Below are 15,328 nucleotides of genomic sequence, written 5' to 3'. Positions count from 1 at the left end.
GACACTTCCTGTTTCCAAAATAAAATCAAAGGAATGCAGTAGTCAGCCATAGATAATGCATATAAACTGTTAAAAAATAAATGACTGGTTAATTTTAATACTTGCCGAACTTGCATACTGGCTCAAATATCTTTTGAGCTGCATAGCATATTTTACTACAGTAGCCTAATGTTTAGTTAAACGTTTTAAGTGTTATTATATTACACCTTTTAACTGCGAAAACAATTATGCAAACCACTAGTGCAGATTTATACAAATAAAAAGGGCAAGTAGAATATTAAAAATATTTCCTTGGTGAATTTATGAATATCAAATAGTTTGGCCCCTCAGAGTCCCTCCGCACTGCGCATGCTCAGTGTAGTAGCCGGTTATGGCGGCGGAGTGTGTTTGTCCATGAGGCGGACGCCTGCAGATCTTCTGCTGTTTGACAGAGTGGTGCGAGGAAAACAACTATGGCGGGAGTGTTTGACATTGATTTGGACCAGCCGGAGGAAAATGTTTCCGATGATGAGATCGAAGAGGTACCATAGACAGATACGTCTGACATAATTGCATTAGTTGTCATGCTGAAACTCAGCTGCACAGTAGCCTGCTAATCTGAGCGGAGTTAGCCTGGTAAAGTGCCAGCAGCCACAGAAGGCCTGCTTCTGCAGCTCAGCATCCAGGCCTTAAACAGGCTTAGCAACTTTAGCTGCAGAGGCTAACGCTAGTGCTGCAACGTGAGCCTGACAGCTCCCACAACAGAGCTGTCAACACTCACCAGTGTTATTTAGGCCATAAACAAAGGAGCGAGCACACACCGGTATCACCGTAAATATCGGTCTGCAGCACCGATTATCTTTAATCGGAAAAATACACTGCACAGAAAAATGTGTCTCTGTGTGTATGCAACAGTTTATTATGGCTGCACACTTTTACACTACAACAGACTGTTGCACTGTTTATTTTATTCTATAAACTCACCAACACCACAATTATGCCACGTGAAGAACATTTGCAAAGATTTTTCTGTGCTTTATAGATGTATTGTTTGTCTTGTCTAGTAAACTTAATTCTGAGTAACTCTCATCCTTTTAAAAGTAATAATAATAACAAATAACCAACTAGTTTGGGAAGTCCATCTTTCACTTTCATTCTTTCATGACGCTTCTTTTGATGTTAAATTATTCTGTTAAACATGTTGCCTCATGTTGATGTGTATGTAGCAAATATTGAGCAATACTTGTGTAGGCCCCAGCCTCTCACTGCAAAATCCCAGCACCAGAGGTGCATAAATAACCTTTTAAAAATGTAGTTCTTGGTCATTTTGATATGAACTATTACTGTAAGCTTGTGACTTTTTTTTCTAGTCTCAAATCAATGACTTCATGGATCAGTGCAGTGGATTTGAGTTGTAAGTAATATTATTTTTACTTAAGTGAATTATTGTGTGAGAAAAGTGTTTTACTCACATTGATTTATATCTCCAGTAACATGGAAGGCTGTGAGAAGATTGAAATATCTGAGGACAACGTCAACCAGGGCACGGAGAACATCAGACCTGAGTGCTTTGAACTCTTGCGGGTTTTGGGGAAAGGCGGATATGGAAAGGTACTATTATAGACCTCAGCAATCTCTGATCTTTACTAAAATGTTCATTGATTAAATTTCTTCTTGGATAGGTTTTTCAAGTCAGAAAAGTTGTTGGAGCAGCATCAGGAAAAATATTTGCTATGAAGGTTTTAAAAAAGGTAAAGATTTATACTCTTATTGCTCTCATCCATGTACTTCATCATGCTACTATAACAGATAAAATGAGTGAGTGTGAGTAAGACGTTAAATTACATGTGTCTGTAAATATTGGCTGTCCTTGAAGGCAGTGATGGGGCAAAGTTGTGCTGCTCCTTGGTACATTGCCATTGTTCCTGCTCCACTGCAGCCAAAGATTTGCTTTTAGAATCTGCAAGTTCCAGCTACTGATTCTGCTTGGCTGGCTAGAAATGACCTGAGTGACCCTTTAAAGACTGGACATCTCAAACAGCAATTGTCAATCTTAAAATTACATAACCGATAGAAACTAGTTAGGGTCTGGTCTTGTATGTTCCCAAGAAAATCTGTCCATACTTGCCTTGTGAAAGTTATGAAGTAAAACATGAAAAATGATTTAGAGAGCGGGATAGCTGTTTTGCACACTGGTTGGCAATAGTAAAGATTAACTTTATTAATTTATTACTTTATTTATTTATTTATTTATTGGTCAATTCAGTAATAAACACAAAGTTACAAAAGTACATTAAACACACCTTTGTCTTAGTTAAGCAAAGGATATTATTAATAGAATACATAGAATGGACATAAAATACTGGAAGAACTACAACATTAAAAAGCTGGTGTATAGTAGAGACTGCAGTGTGCAAGACTTGTACATATCCCCTCTTTATGGCTTTAATCGTTATGCAATAGGTGTAATGGCCTAAGAGGAAGAATGTAACTGATTTTTACAGCTAGATTACACAGTGCCAAGTAAGGCTAAGAGTAAGCTGTTTTTCTTTTCACAATTGCATATAAAATACTGCAATGGTCGCATATCTATTAAAGTCTTGGCGTAACTTTGTTGTTAATTAACTTTTCAGCTTTTTGCTAAAAGTTACACGCTCATAACAACAGCCATAATGATCAATTGTGTAATACCGAGAAATATAGGTTAAATACAGTTTAAATATTTAACCTGGAGCCGCTAGAAGTATTTAGTGTGGTAAGATGTAACACAAACTTGTAATCACTATAGTAGGTAAACTTACACTTTGAAGCAATGTTTCCCAGACTTTTTTTCTAGGGACCCATATTTTAGAAGTCATAAACCTTTGCGACCCAAGTCAATTAACATTTCTCGTAAATCACAAAATAAAGGTGGATTTGACCATAACTGAACATTAATGAGGATATTTTATTGCTGACTGAGTAATCGTGTCTCTTTGAACAATTCGTATTACTCAAGTTTTAAACAATGAAAAACAGTAATTGAACCAGCAATAAAAGGTCTTTATAAGTCGCCTATTTGGACAGTAAATTCAGCCCATTTCTTTTTCTTTTTAACATTCAGTTGAACCAGCAATACTGGAACTAAATAGTCAATAAAATAATTACAAAAAGATAAGAAATTATACAAAACACATCTTCACATTTCAGCCTACATGCAGATCATGACAAGGAGACCCCCCCAAAAAAACAATGCTTTAAAGGGCCCATATTACGCTATTTTCTGATCTTATTGTTATAATGTTGTTTTCTTCTTTAAAAACATACCTGGAGTTGTGTTTTGTTTCATTCACACATATTTAACACACAAACCCTGCATATACCATTTCATTCCACCTTGTGATGTCGTGGTAATACAGGAAGTGCTCCATCCATTGTGTTTTTAAACTCCATATTCCTTCACTTGAATCATTTGGATAATTTCAGCCCTGAATTTGCTCTACTGAACAAAAGGTAAAAGGTAGCTCTTGAACTAACTTGGAACTACCGCTTCATGACATCGCAAGGTGGAACAGAGTATTTTGAGGTCTAGGGATGTAGACAAATTAATTATAAGGGTTTCTCAAACATGTGTGAATGAAACAACAACTCCAGTTATGTTTTAACTACATTCTAACAAGGTTTAAAGCTCACAAGACTCAATTTTGTGTAATATAGGACCTTCAGTAACTCAATTTACGCTCTGCTTGTGTTCAGGCTATGATTGTCCGTAATGCCAAGGACACCGCCCACACGAAGGCAGAGAGAAACATCCTGGAGGAGGTGAAGCATCCCTTTATAGTCGACCTCATTTATGCTTTCCAGACTGGAGGAAAGCTCTATCTCATCCTGGAATACTTAAGTGGTCAGTACACACAAACTTACACAAATTTTACCAACATACATACATTTTCTTCCCTAACTGGTCTTCCCCCTAACAGGAAATCAACCTATTTTTACTGCCACTATTTACAGTGTATGTATCATGTTTCAGGTGGAGAGCTTTTCATGCAGCTGGAGAGGGAGGGCATCTTTATGGAAGACACAGCCTGGTGAGTAACATCCATCTGATAATAGGACATTTTGTATTAAAGTGAGATTTGTACTGGGAACTATTCATTCTGTTGCATCTTTATAACACTAGTTCATAATTAATAAGGCTGTGTATCATTACGAAGTTGCTGATACGATACATATCTCGATACATAGGCCACGATACGATACATATCTCGGTACAGTGCACTTTCAATTTGGTATGATATATTTCAAATCGATTTGATACTGTTCAATAAAAAATAATGGTTAAATCATGGCTGTGATAGTAAAAGTCTATGTTAAACCGCTTCTTGTGCTAAGTTCAAATGAAAAACGGCCATTTTAATCATCAAAACTGTGAAAATGTCAAATGTGTCGCATAAATGACTTTCCTTCCACTGAACAACCAACAAAACTGTGGCACTGTAACAAAATAATTAAACAAAATATAGCAAAAAATACTTTAGGTGATATATATCTATACACCAGCCCACGATACCGATACTATACACATTAAACGATACAATATATCACTATTTCGATATTTTTGCACACTCTTAATAATTAATAACTAAAAACACGATTGCAGCTATCAAATTCTGCAGAAAATTATTGCCATTTTTAGTACATGTGGGCATTTTTGAAAGGTCCTATATTACTCAAAATTGACTCTTGAGAGCATTAAGCCATCTTAGATTGCTATTAACTCCCCAAAAGCATATGTATAGTTGTGCTTTTTCATTCATACATGTTTGAGTAACGCTGCATTATTACTCCAAAGCTCAAAATGCTCTAAAGTAAATACCTTTTTAAAATGTTGTTTGCATTGAAATGTGTTTGTACAGTTTTTATCTGGCTGAAATTTCCATGGCGCTGGGACATTTGCACCAGAAAGGCATAATTTATAGAGACCTAAAGCCAGAGAATATTATGCTCAACAACCAAGGTGAGGCAATGTTACTGTATATACTTGGGTTTAAGCTTACGTTTCTGCAGTAAAACTAAATCTGCTGACTCAAAAATGTATGTATGTATGTTAATTCCTTACCTTAATGCATTGCTAAGTCTGGACAAATCTGTTTTCTATGCCTTTGTTACACTGTTAGAGCTGGAACAGTCACTTTGTCTTATAATCCTAAGGAGAAACTTCAAAACTGTCAAGATAAAGGATTCCAAACCTTACACAGGAATTATTTTTGACAAGCCTTAAAGGTGCATTGTGTAACTTTTCTGGCGGAGGGTCTGTTTTCTCCTTTTGCTTTTCTTCATGGTGATGTTATTGCTTTGCCTGGAGTGTTTCACTTTATGGTTTTAACCTTTTCTATCTTCACGGAGACCAAACTAGACCAAGTCAGGTCAGATGTGTGGAGAGGCAATACCGTTCAGTCACAATGCTTGTTTTTCTTGGTATTTATGAGCTATAAAACCACCTGTAATTTAATAAATGTAAAGTAGAGCTGTTTAATGTCATACTGAGGAATATTTCAATGGCATATCCATAGAAACAAGCAGGTGACAGACCCTCCACTATGAAAATTACACAGTGCACCTTTAAGAATACTACATTAACAACTTTTTACAGTAGTATGTTACCCTTGTATTTCTTAGTCTCTTTTCTTTGCAGGCCATGTAAAGTTGACAGACTTTGGCCTCTGTAAGGAGTCTATTCACGATGGCACTGTGACACATACATTTTGTGGGACTATTGAATACATGTAGGTAAAAATAAACCATAACTAAATCATACGTGACATCTATGGAGTCTGATCTGTGTCTCTGTTTTAGGGCACCAGAAATCCTAATGAGAAGCGGACACAACAGAGCGGTCGACTGGTGGAGTCTGGGTGCTCTGATGTATGACATGCTTACAGGAGCGGTCAGTTTCATTATATACACATTTGTTTAAAGCTGTCAAGGAGGAAATGGTGCTTAAATTGAATTTTCCCATTCAGCCCCCATTTACTGGTGAAAACCGAAAGAAGACCATTGACAAGATCTTAAAGTGCAAGCTTAACCTCCCACCCTACCTCACACAAGAAGCTCGGGATCTCCTTAAACGGGTATCATAATATAAATTTTGATTGTGTTACAAGACACATGGTTTAATGTGTTTAAAATAAATTGTCTATTTATGTTTTAGTTGCTCAAAAGAAATGCTTCATCGCGGTTGGGTGCTGGGCCAGGAGATGCCACTGAAGTGCAGGTGGGTATTAGGGGTGTAAGAAAAACTTCATGAGTTACATTCACTATTCTCTTGATTAAAAAAAATTGTTCTTGTGAAGGTGTAGTTGGCTATATTATTATTAGTTTATTATTGTTTTAGTACCATGATATATCGAATCGTGGCATGTGTATGAAATGAATTGTATTGACAATTTTGCCAATTACTCTACAAGGAACCCTCATAAGTCGACCTATTTACACTGTGAACATCAGTTCTACAACAGAATCTTGGTCTTGCCGTTTAACTCTTTCTGTCTTGTAGGCCCATCCTTTCTTTCGACACATTAACTGGGAGGATTTACTTGCTCGGAAAGTAGAGCCTCCTTTCAAGCCCATCTTGGTGAGTAATGGAGGATGAGCAGAACAACATAATATAAGATGAAAAGCTAGATGTGTTGACATGTAAAGGACCAACATTAGGCATTAGCAGGATGTGCAAGAAAAATACAGGAAATATAAGTGAATACAGTTCAGGAATACAACATAATTCGATTCAAAGATGAAAAAGTAAATTTTACATCATACGACCCTTTTAAGATTAATTCCTCTTTTAGTGGGCTTTTTACATATACAGACAAAAAAAAGTGAAATCCATTGTAAAGAGCAGATTCTAGTGTCCTCTCTTAACCTTTTCCATCTTTTCCTCAGCAATCAGCAGATGACGTGAGTCAGTTTGACTCTAAATTCACCAGTCAGACACCAGTAGACAGCCCTGATGACTCCACACTCAGTGAAAGTGCCAATCAAGCTTTTCTGGTAATTGACTCAATGTGTTAAAAGATGGAAATATAGAAATATTTTTCTGATAAACATGCCTCTCGTTTCAGGGGTTTACTTATGTCGCACCATCAGTGTTAGAAAACATCAAAGAAAAGTTTTCATTTGAACCAAAAATCCGGTCGCCGCGGAGGATTATGGGTAGTCCCAGGACACCCCTCAGGTATGTTCTCAATAAACTTTGTGTGTCTTGTGTCCATTAAGCATCTGCTAACAATATGCTTTGATTCAGCCCGGTGAAGTTCTCTGGCCCAGAATGCTGGACTCGCAGCCCCCTCCTCACAGGGTTAGGCTCCAGTGTGCCACAGCCCCCTCAGGACCAGGCCATGGAGGTGTCCACTCCGGAGCAGATGGACGTGAGCAGCAGCTCGGAGGCCTCTGCCCCTCTGCCCATCCGTCAGCCTGCAGGACTTAACCTGGCCCAGATGAAGCAGCAGACCTACCCGGTGGTAGCCAAACGACCTGAGCATCTACGTATGAACCTATGACCCACCTGCTTCATTAGGAGAGATTCTCACTTCATGACTTTCTTCCTTTGATTTTTTTTTAACAAAGCAAAAACGGGGGATGCTATAGACAATGAATAATCAAAATTGCACATCCTTACACTACATTTACTGACAGCCTGGAGTTTGTGTTAAACTCTGTTGCAGTTAAGAGCTACATCTTTATATCTTTGGTATCATTGTGCTAAGGTCACATGACCTCAGTCTTCTGAACCCCCCAAATATCAGGAAAACTGAGAAATGGAGGGGAAATCCCAGACAATATCTGAAGTGCTTTGTGCTATCTGAATGAATGCCAGTAATTTCTTCCAGTGGGGTTGTTCATACACGAATGCTTCCTGGCTCTTGTGTGAGGTTAAGTGGATGTAATGTGAAAATAATGACACATAGTGGTCAATTTGCAGTTAAGAAGTTGAGGGCTATAGTTTTGTTTGAAGACATGTTGCAAACTTGGGGCATCAACTATGCTAGCCATCAACAAATAAATCATCAAGAGCCTAATGCCCACAAGTGCTGGTAATGTGGATGCCTAGTGAAACCGTGGCTTGGTCATCAGATCATTCTACAAAGGAGAGGTTCCCTAGAGAACAGTTGATACATCAGCAGACATCAGTCAGCTTCAGTCAGCCTGAGGCAGCTCTGCGCTCATTCAGACCCAGGCCAATGTGGTTGAGACGTGGATAGTCCAACGCACAGGCCTGCAGTGGATCTGACACAGCCTGTGTCACAACCTAGATGTGGGGCTTTGATACTTAAGGCTGGAGCAGAATTTTCCAGCCACTTGCATCAGCATTAACTTGTTTAGGAGGGACATTTTAGAGTTCCTGAAAAGCAAGTACAAAATAAATTTCTTTAAATACTCTTGTGTGTCCATGTTGTTCATTTTAATGTTTTAAAGCACAAATAAAACCTTTCAATAAAGTGAATAACGCTGAAAAGAGCATGTGCAGCAGTGCACTACTGCCAGGAGGTCTGTCAATCTATCAAGCCCAAAACTATTCCCTTGTTGGAATAGCTTTGCAGACTTTGTATTTTAATATACCAAAGTCTGTACAAAGCAGCAATAGACACATGCACTCTAATATCATCAATCTTTTTATGAATAAAAATATACTACTTTAAACATACCACTCATACATAAATAAGTGCAATTCTTGACTTGACTCATCTGTGAGTCTTAAGTGCATAATTACTATGACATTACATTATATAATGATAGAATCACATAATTTCATGAGTTTGTGTTAAAACAGCGCTGATTGGGAATTTGATTGGGAATAAAATAAAAAAACAGCCGACTTTGAAAATTTGAAAGGCTTTTAATGGCATGACTTCATTTTTTTATGAGAAAGTACATTTTAACAAAAATTGTATATGGAATATTTTTACCACAAAATGCGTCAAACCAGAAAGGCCTTTCAATGCAACCAAGGCACAAAGTTTGAAAAAGGCCCAGATTGTACCAGAGCTGAGACAAATCTTTCTTAAAATTACCATAATATGTCCCCCAAAATATATGATTTCCCTTTGGCATTGAATCACTAGTTAAAATAAATAATTAAGCATGTATTCTGTACAGTTTTCATTGTCTGGATGCACTCCGTGATTAAGATGTAACAGTTAAACATGTGATTTTCAATGCAGGTGAATGATTAAATGCATAATTTAAAAATAAAGTACACTTTATTGTCCCTGTAGGGATATGTGTCCTTTACATTTGACCCATACTTCAGTGCTGCTGGAGAAACCTGCCAGGAGTGTGGACCTGTGTCCAGATTCCAGATCTGGTCAGGACTGCCTCAGCTGGAGGAGAATTTATCAGGCTAGAGGAACGAGTTCAAGTATGTAGTGACAATAATGACAAAATTCATTATTCTCTTCATGGTGGAAGCTGAAAACTGTGCAGCATATTCACACAGCCTTACATTGGAATAGTCTTTAATCTCTACATCTCCATGCAGCAGGACTCTCATCCTGCAGGCGCCTCATTTTCTTTCCAAGCCACACCCACCAGATTATACCAATCACAACACACACCGCAGACTCCACATAGTATCCATCTAGTGTGGTAAGACACACTCCACCCTCCTTTACGCACAGCTGTGAATGGGACATACAATTGTTATCATTTGTGCTTAGTACCTCAACTCAGAAATTATATTTAAAGTGGTCTTCTCACTTACCCCAGCAGCTTCTGATGAGGCACAACTCTGCCCAGGAGCCCCTTGGCATTCCTTGGTGGTGAGTGGATCCACCAGCCACAGGGCCACAGTAGAAGGCCAGTTGCCTCCCAGATTAGTGACTGTGTTCAAGAGAGTCATGTATGTCCCACCAATCAGTGGATCACTTACTTTGGCGTGGAAGGCCATGCAGGCTACATACATACTGTACACTGCCACCTAGAGAAATTATTTAAACATTACAATAAAATATTACAAACAAAACACAATTGTGAACCATATAAATGAAGAAACTTTAATTCATATTACATTATGCATTATGTCTTGTACTTATACGTATCAGAAAAAACAAAAGGGAAATCACAGAGAACTGAAAATATCGCTGATTTCTGTTAATCTGAAGTGAAAGAAAGTTGATTTTATTTGTAAATTATATGTGACCATCGAATTCCTTTGTTTTACATGAGTCACTGACAAAAGACAAATCTGATTGCATGATCATGTTGGACTGGGCTTGATGCGCAAAAGAGCTTGGGGACTAGACTGATATCCATCTGTATAAAATGTGCAGAGTTCTTCTGGATTTCCCAGACAATATTTACGTATGCAGGTGCAGGAATGGTCAGTTATATAGAGAGGATAAAGTGTAGTGTGTATCCTATGTGATTTATCATTTTATCAGAGTATGTAGATTTCAGAAAGGAAAATAACAAACCTGATGCAGGGCGTAGCTAAGAAGTATTACACCATAGTAGTAAACCGGAAATCCATTTTCATGTCTGACATTTGGCGTCCACCACACTAGCAGAGCGTACTCCAACCCAATCAGCAATCTGCAAGGCGCCACACTATTCAACACTGCACGAAACATTAAGTAAATCTATAGATAATAGTGACTTTAAAACAAACCTAAAAGGAAATGCTTTGTAAAAGATATCCAGTGGCCGGGGCCCAGCAGTGTATTTACTGATGATAACTGGAAGTAAAATCTGCAAGGGCACCAAAGGTACAGCCAGCAAGGCCAACTGCTCCTTAGGGACTCCTTCTTCGACAAGTTTTAGACCTGTCACTGCATCAGCTGCAGAGAAGCCCATCTGATACAAATAGCAGAAATTTAAAATTGAAGGTTCACTACATTTTAAATTGAATAGCTTGTCAGTTTGAAAGTACCTTGGCTGTAAGAAGCATGAAGCAAAATGTGAATACAGTAGGCATTTTAATGATGTTGAAAAGTAACTTGTAGGTTTCCATGACGCTCTCGGTCTCCTCCTTCACTCTTTTCTTCCCTCTGATGGGTCTATTTTCTCTTTTAAAAATTGCCACCAGTGTTGTGGATACCATGAAAATCACACCCCAGAAAAACAGGAAATCTGCAAACATAGAACATTAGTATCTTGTTCTTGCACGTTTCACTATAGTACCGTATAGTACAGTGGTTCCGGGATGATTTTCACTCTCCTATAACGGTGTTAATTCATATTTTAAAACATGTGCTAGCCTCTGACTGTGTGACATCTGTCCAGTTATAACTCAAAACAAATGAACCAGGGCCGCGCAGCTGACCCTCCCGTGGGCTTACACGAGCGACTGTCACCTCCTTCATATACACACTTTAAATCTAATATATATCTTATATCACGTGCTTTTTGTTTTGTCAACTTTACGCTTTTAATACCCGGGTTACCTGAGCCAGAGAAGAATTATGGCGAACTCTACTAACGACTTTGGATCTTTACATAGACGCACGGTCCACACTGAATATTCCACATTTATTTGGGAATTAGGCTTTCACCAGGACCGAGAAAGAGGAGGATTTTGGCGGAGATTGGTTCATGTTATCTGTTTACGTGGACACTGCAGACTGTCACTGGATGTGGACGTATTATTACTCACAACACTTCGACTTTGAGACACTGTAAAACCAACGCTCTGGAGACGTGATGTGTTTTGGAGTGGATATAAGCTCTGTACGCTGGTTTTTTCAGCTCTCCTGTTTTACCGGTAAGATGAGACATTGTATTTTGTTTGGGCACATGTACGACTACGTTAAAACCTGAGTTTTGTATGTACCCTCCGTTTATACAGGTTTCGTAGGAGAGTTTCGTATTGTCAGCGCCTGCGCTACTGTTCGGTGCCAAGCCCTATGTGCGCTCTTTTTCTGACTCTAAATCTCCGCACAGAACGTTAAAACAAAAACAGGTTATTACTAGGTTAACCACTCGGACCAGGTCTGGCTTCACATTAATAAACACCTGAGACTATAAAGACATGAACACACCAAAGTGTATAAAATAAAATACCCGGAATCAGAGATGCGCGTTCAATACGGTCATACCGGGAAGGGCATGCGCGTGTGCGCGCGCGTGTTGGGGGTAAAAGGGGGTGTAGCGGGGGTCACGGGTCGTCAGCTGCCAAACTTTTGGGAACCCCTGGTATATAGTACTAGTATAGTACATATATCAATGTGACATACCTGATAAAGTGACAATGCCTGTGTCCTTAGGCTCTGTCCTGAGGTATTTGTTGCAGAAGTCAACAGACTCTAATGCCAAAAAGAGCACATTACCAAGGAAATAACCTGCGGTTTGGCCAACAGAGTTACAGGTGGACGCATAGCCCACATTTTCCCTAGACAACATTGTCAGAGCCCAGCCATCAACAGCTATATCCTTAAAAATGAAAAAAAAAAAAAAAAAAAAAAAAAGAGATTATACATAAAAGTTCATCTTTGTGTTTTTTTTTCTGCATTCCAGAAGTACCTGTGTGGCAGCCAAAAAACCTAGCATGAAGAACACTGATGTTAGTGTAACAATATCAGGTCCACCCTCTCGATGCAGCAGTTCATTAACAGTGTATGACAGCCAGATCATGAAGATACCAAGAAGGTATTGTGTGGGCACCAGCCATGACTTTCTGTGGTAACAGGCAGAATTGTAAAATTGTAAAATTACCATAAATAATAAAAGAGAATAAATGTAAAACGCATTTACCTTCTACCAAACTTTTTAAAATAGAGTGCATCTACTAGAGGTGCCCAAAAAAGTTTTAGACTGAAAGGCCAAAAAACAAAACTAAAAAAGGCTTGGTCTTTATAACTGGCATTTTTACCCTGTAGAATTAGTGGAATGCTTCCAGCAAGTCCTAAAGGAATCCCCTGCAGAACATAAAGAAATAAAAGTAACAAAATATTTCCCATCTCTCCACGAACTCCTTGTTGTGGCCTGGCACGTCTCCTGAAAGACCCTTCAGAGTCCGAGGATTTAATCAGACCATCTGATTCTCCCTCCATCTCAGATTCAGAGGAGCTCATCTCCACTCTATCAGAGTCCTTTATGTTTTCAGAGAGAAATGAACCAGCCATCTTCCTCTGCCGTCCATTCTTGCGAGTGAGAAGATCTGAGTGCTCCATGTTGGGGCACCAGACATCAGGCTTGATGTGCCCTGCACCACTCTAGAGGCAAGAAGAGGAAATGAAATAATAATTACTATTATTCACATAATGATATTCAATTCATATTCATACTGAAGCAACAGTTTGTCCACAAAGCCATTTTGACAAATCATTTGGCGGCTTTTAGTTTCGCCTACACTAACAAATTATCCTGGATTTAATATGTTTTTTTTAAAGACTAAATTTGACGATAATAATTTAATATTAATCCAATGTATATCTGAGGAACATTCCCCAAGATAAAGTATTTCCTGAGATGCCAGGGGACTCTGTGGCTTTGAAATGAGAGAAGCAGTAAAGTGTGACATGCAAATAGGTGTCAACAGGCAGGTGCACTCACAGACTAATTATATGTCTATGGATGCACTCATAAGAGATGCGGAAATCAGGATAATCATTTAAATTTACCTCAATCTCCACCAAGGTTTCATTTCGAACACGAGACATGACGAAAACATGCACATGTAAACTCTCGAGATGATATCATGCATACCTGGTGATGGTGATAGCAAACTAAGCAACATGCCAAATGAACACAAGTGAGTTCATCTATAAATGAAAACAAGTGAGTTCATCTATAAATGAAAATCATGCTTATTTCCCACAACAGCGTACAATCGATCGATGGTTTAAAGGTACATATATAAAAAAAGGTAACAAACCCGAGAAAAAACGAGAAACGTGTGGTTTAAATCAGGTTACTTCATGAATCAACACCATCAACACAGAAGAGTCCGGAAGTGTTTCTGTGCAGCGCTAACATTGGTCCGACTGCTTCTAGCTGACGTGTCGCAACGACGCTCACAAAAGTTCCGCACACTCGCCAACATAATCTAAATAAATCACTCACAAAGGCGTAATGGGCTTAATGGATTAAAGAAGAGACTCCAAAATGATCTAGCAAAAAATCACGTAGTATTTAGCATTATTTGGAGTTTGTGACTGAAATAAAACGCTGTATCTCTAAACGACGCTTGTACGTAGGAGTGTCACGAGGTCGTGGGTAGGCAAGTGTATGAGGCAAGAAGTCACAACAGTCTTATTATTTAGGAGTATGAAAGTGGTTACATCTTTTTAAAATGAACTACAGACCCTGTTACCCACTTGTCCTAGTTGTCCCCAAGTATCAAGAGGGTAACGGTGTCTATAGTTCATCTAGTAAAGATGTAATCACTTTATGCAACTTTAGAGAACGGGGTAATGAATAACCACATGCTTTTCCTTGTGTTTGGCTGCATGTGAAACTACTTTATTCCACGTGACCGCGGGATAGAGAGACAGTCAAATAATGTCTTCCATTATTTTAACATAAAAAACACATATGGCATTTTATGAGAAACAATTCGCCTTTTTTTTTTTTTTTTTTTTTTTGTCGAGGTTTTCCTTTCATTATTAGTAGGCGAAAATTATGTCCACGAGAGGGCGCTCGGCGACAATTACCCTTCACATGATCCTTCCATGCCTAATTGGAACATTTTACCCCAATTTGGGTAATTATGCACGTGAACATCACTCAATAAGAGCATGTGAACGTGAGTCCCCTACAATTATGTAGGTTATAAAAGGTTTGGAAAGATTTTCTAAATGTCTTCTTTTTTTCCTTTTTCTTTCTTTCTTAATAAATGTATATATATTCCTGAGAATGTACACTTTGCCATACGAGCCTCCCTTTTAGTAAGAAAATTATATAACAGTTGTGAATGCTGTGAATTCTGGAGCATACCTGTTAGATTCCTTTTTCTTTTTCTTTGGGTTTCCTCTTTCTTGGCTTTCCAAGAAGAGCGCACTCATTAAAAATAGGAAATCATAGGTAATAAAAGTTTGTTAAAAGAAAATGAGTAAAAATGTTTAAAGCTGGCAGTTTCTTTGCTTAACTGTTTGTAAGACCAATCAGTAGTGTGTTAAAGAACACAGTATTGTGTCACATACCTGTTGCCTGAGTCTGCACACTCAGAGTATTGTACTGGGCTTATGCAATAGTACCATAGGATACACCAAGTGAATACTCCTAAATATTGTAATAAATAAGAAAAAAGTAAAGAAAAAGGTCTAATAATTTGAGGTTCTTATATGTAGAACGCATTTATAGGTTAAAATGCCTCGATGGCATTCTAAAGACCTAAAACTGCTTTAAGTAATGTGCTTTTAATGTAGCTGTA

The 15,328-nt window shown here is 38.3% G+C and overlaps 2 protein-coding genes across 8 annotated transcripts; one reads left to right on the top strand and one right to left on the bottom strand.

Moving 5' to 3' along the window:
* The first annotated feature begins 363 nt into the window (after positions 1–363).
* Positions 364–8,399, top strand: rps6kb1b (ribosomal protein S6 kinase b, polypeptide 1b). The gene is made up of 15 exons (XM_020937676.2): positions 364–521; positions 1,350–1,393; positions 1,470–1,590; positions 1,662–1,730; positions 3,715–3,862; positions 3,992–4,049; positions 4,878–4,978; positions 5,657–5,747; positions 5,818–5,908; positions 5,985–6,092; positions 6,173–6,235; positions 6,518–6,595; positions 6,904–7,011; positions 7,083–7,195; positions 7,265–8,399. Exons 1-15 carry the CDS (start codon positions 453–455, stop codon positions 7,518–7,520), a joined length of 1,518 nt encoding a protein of 505 aa, XP_020793335.1. The 5' UTR covers positions 364–452; the 3' UTR covers positions 7,521–8,399.
* A 438-nt stretch (positions 8,400–8,837) lies between these two features.
* slc33a1 (solute carrier family 33 member 1) lies at positions 8,838–14,248 on the bottom strand. 7 transcript variants are annotated; one of them, XM_020937662.2, is made up of 10 exons: positions 13,832–14,248; positions 13,578–13,718; positions 12,709–13,169; positions 12,478–12,631; positions 12,192–12,387; positions 10,889–11,088; positions 10,628–10,812; positions 10,434–10,551; positions 9,722–9,937; positions 8,838–9,638 (listed from the first exon to the last, which is right to left on the bottom strand). In XM_020937662.2, exons 2-10 carry the CDS (start codon positions 13,614–13,616, stop codon positions 9,477–9,479), a joined length of 1,731 nt encoding a protein of 576 aa, XP_020793321.1. In that variant the 5' UTR covers positions 13,617–13,718; positions 13,832–14,248; the 3' UTR covers positions 8,838–9,476. The 7 variants fall into 7 exon arrangements, with proteins under 7 accessions (XP_020793321.1, XP_055022636.1, XP_020793322.1 ...); XM_055166661.1 differs by having other exon boundaries at positions 13,578–13,682; XM_020937663.2 differs by having other exon boundaries at positions 13,578–13,662.
* Between the last annotated feature and the right edge of the window lie 1,080 nt (positions 14,249–15,328).

This window comes from Boleophthalmus pectinirostris, unplaced genomic scaffold (genome assembly GCF_026225935.1).
Source record: "Boleophthalmus pectinirostris isolate CB_2022bp ecotype Guang Dong unplaced genomic scaffold, ASM2622593v1 HiC_scaffold_9, whole genome shotgun sequence".
NCBI classification, from domain to species: domain Eukaryota; kingdom Metazoa; phylum Chordata; class Actinopteri; order Gobiiformes; family Gobiidae; genus Boleophthalmus; species Boleophthalmus pectinirostris.
The sequence above is the reverse complement of the archived record's forward strand: the minus strand, read 5'-3'. Positions and strand labels throughout refer to the sequence as shown.

Bases quoted from the DNA above. Each gene is read 5' to 3' on its own strand.
- slc33a1 (XM_020937662.2), bottom strand. From the start codon at position 13,616: ATGTCTCGTGTTCGAAATGAAACCTTGGTGGAGATTGAG. The intron at 13,170-13,577 runs GTAAATTTAAAT...TCTTGCCTCTAG, and splicing joins AAACCTTGGTGGAGATTGAG to AGTGGTGCAGGGCACATCAA. The intron at 9,938-10,433 runs GTTTGTTATTTT...TAATTTCTCTAG, and splicing joins TTAGCTACGCCCTGCATCAG to GTGGCAGTGTACAGTATGTA.
- rps6kb1b (XM_020937676.2), top strand. From the start codon at position 453: ATGGCGGGAGTGTTTGACATTGATTTGGACCAGCCGGAGGAAAATGTT. The intron at 4,979-5,656 runs GTGAGGCAATGT...TTTTCTTTGCAG, and splicing joins TATTATGCTCAACAACCAAG to GCCATGTAAAGTTGACAGAC. The intron at 6,093-6,172 runs GTATCATAATAT...TTTATGTTTTAG, and splicing joins CTCGGGATCTCCTTAAACGG to TTGCTCAAAAGAAATGCTTC.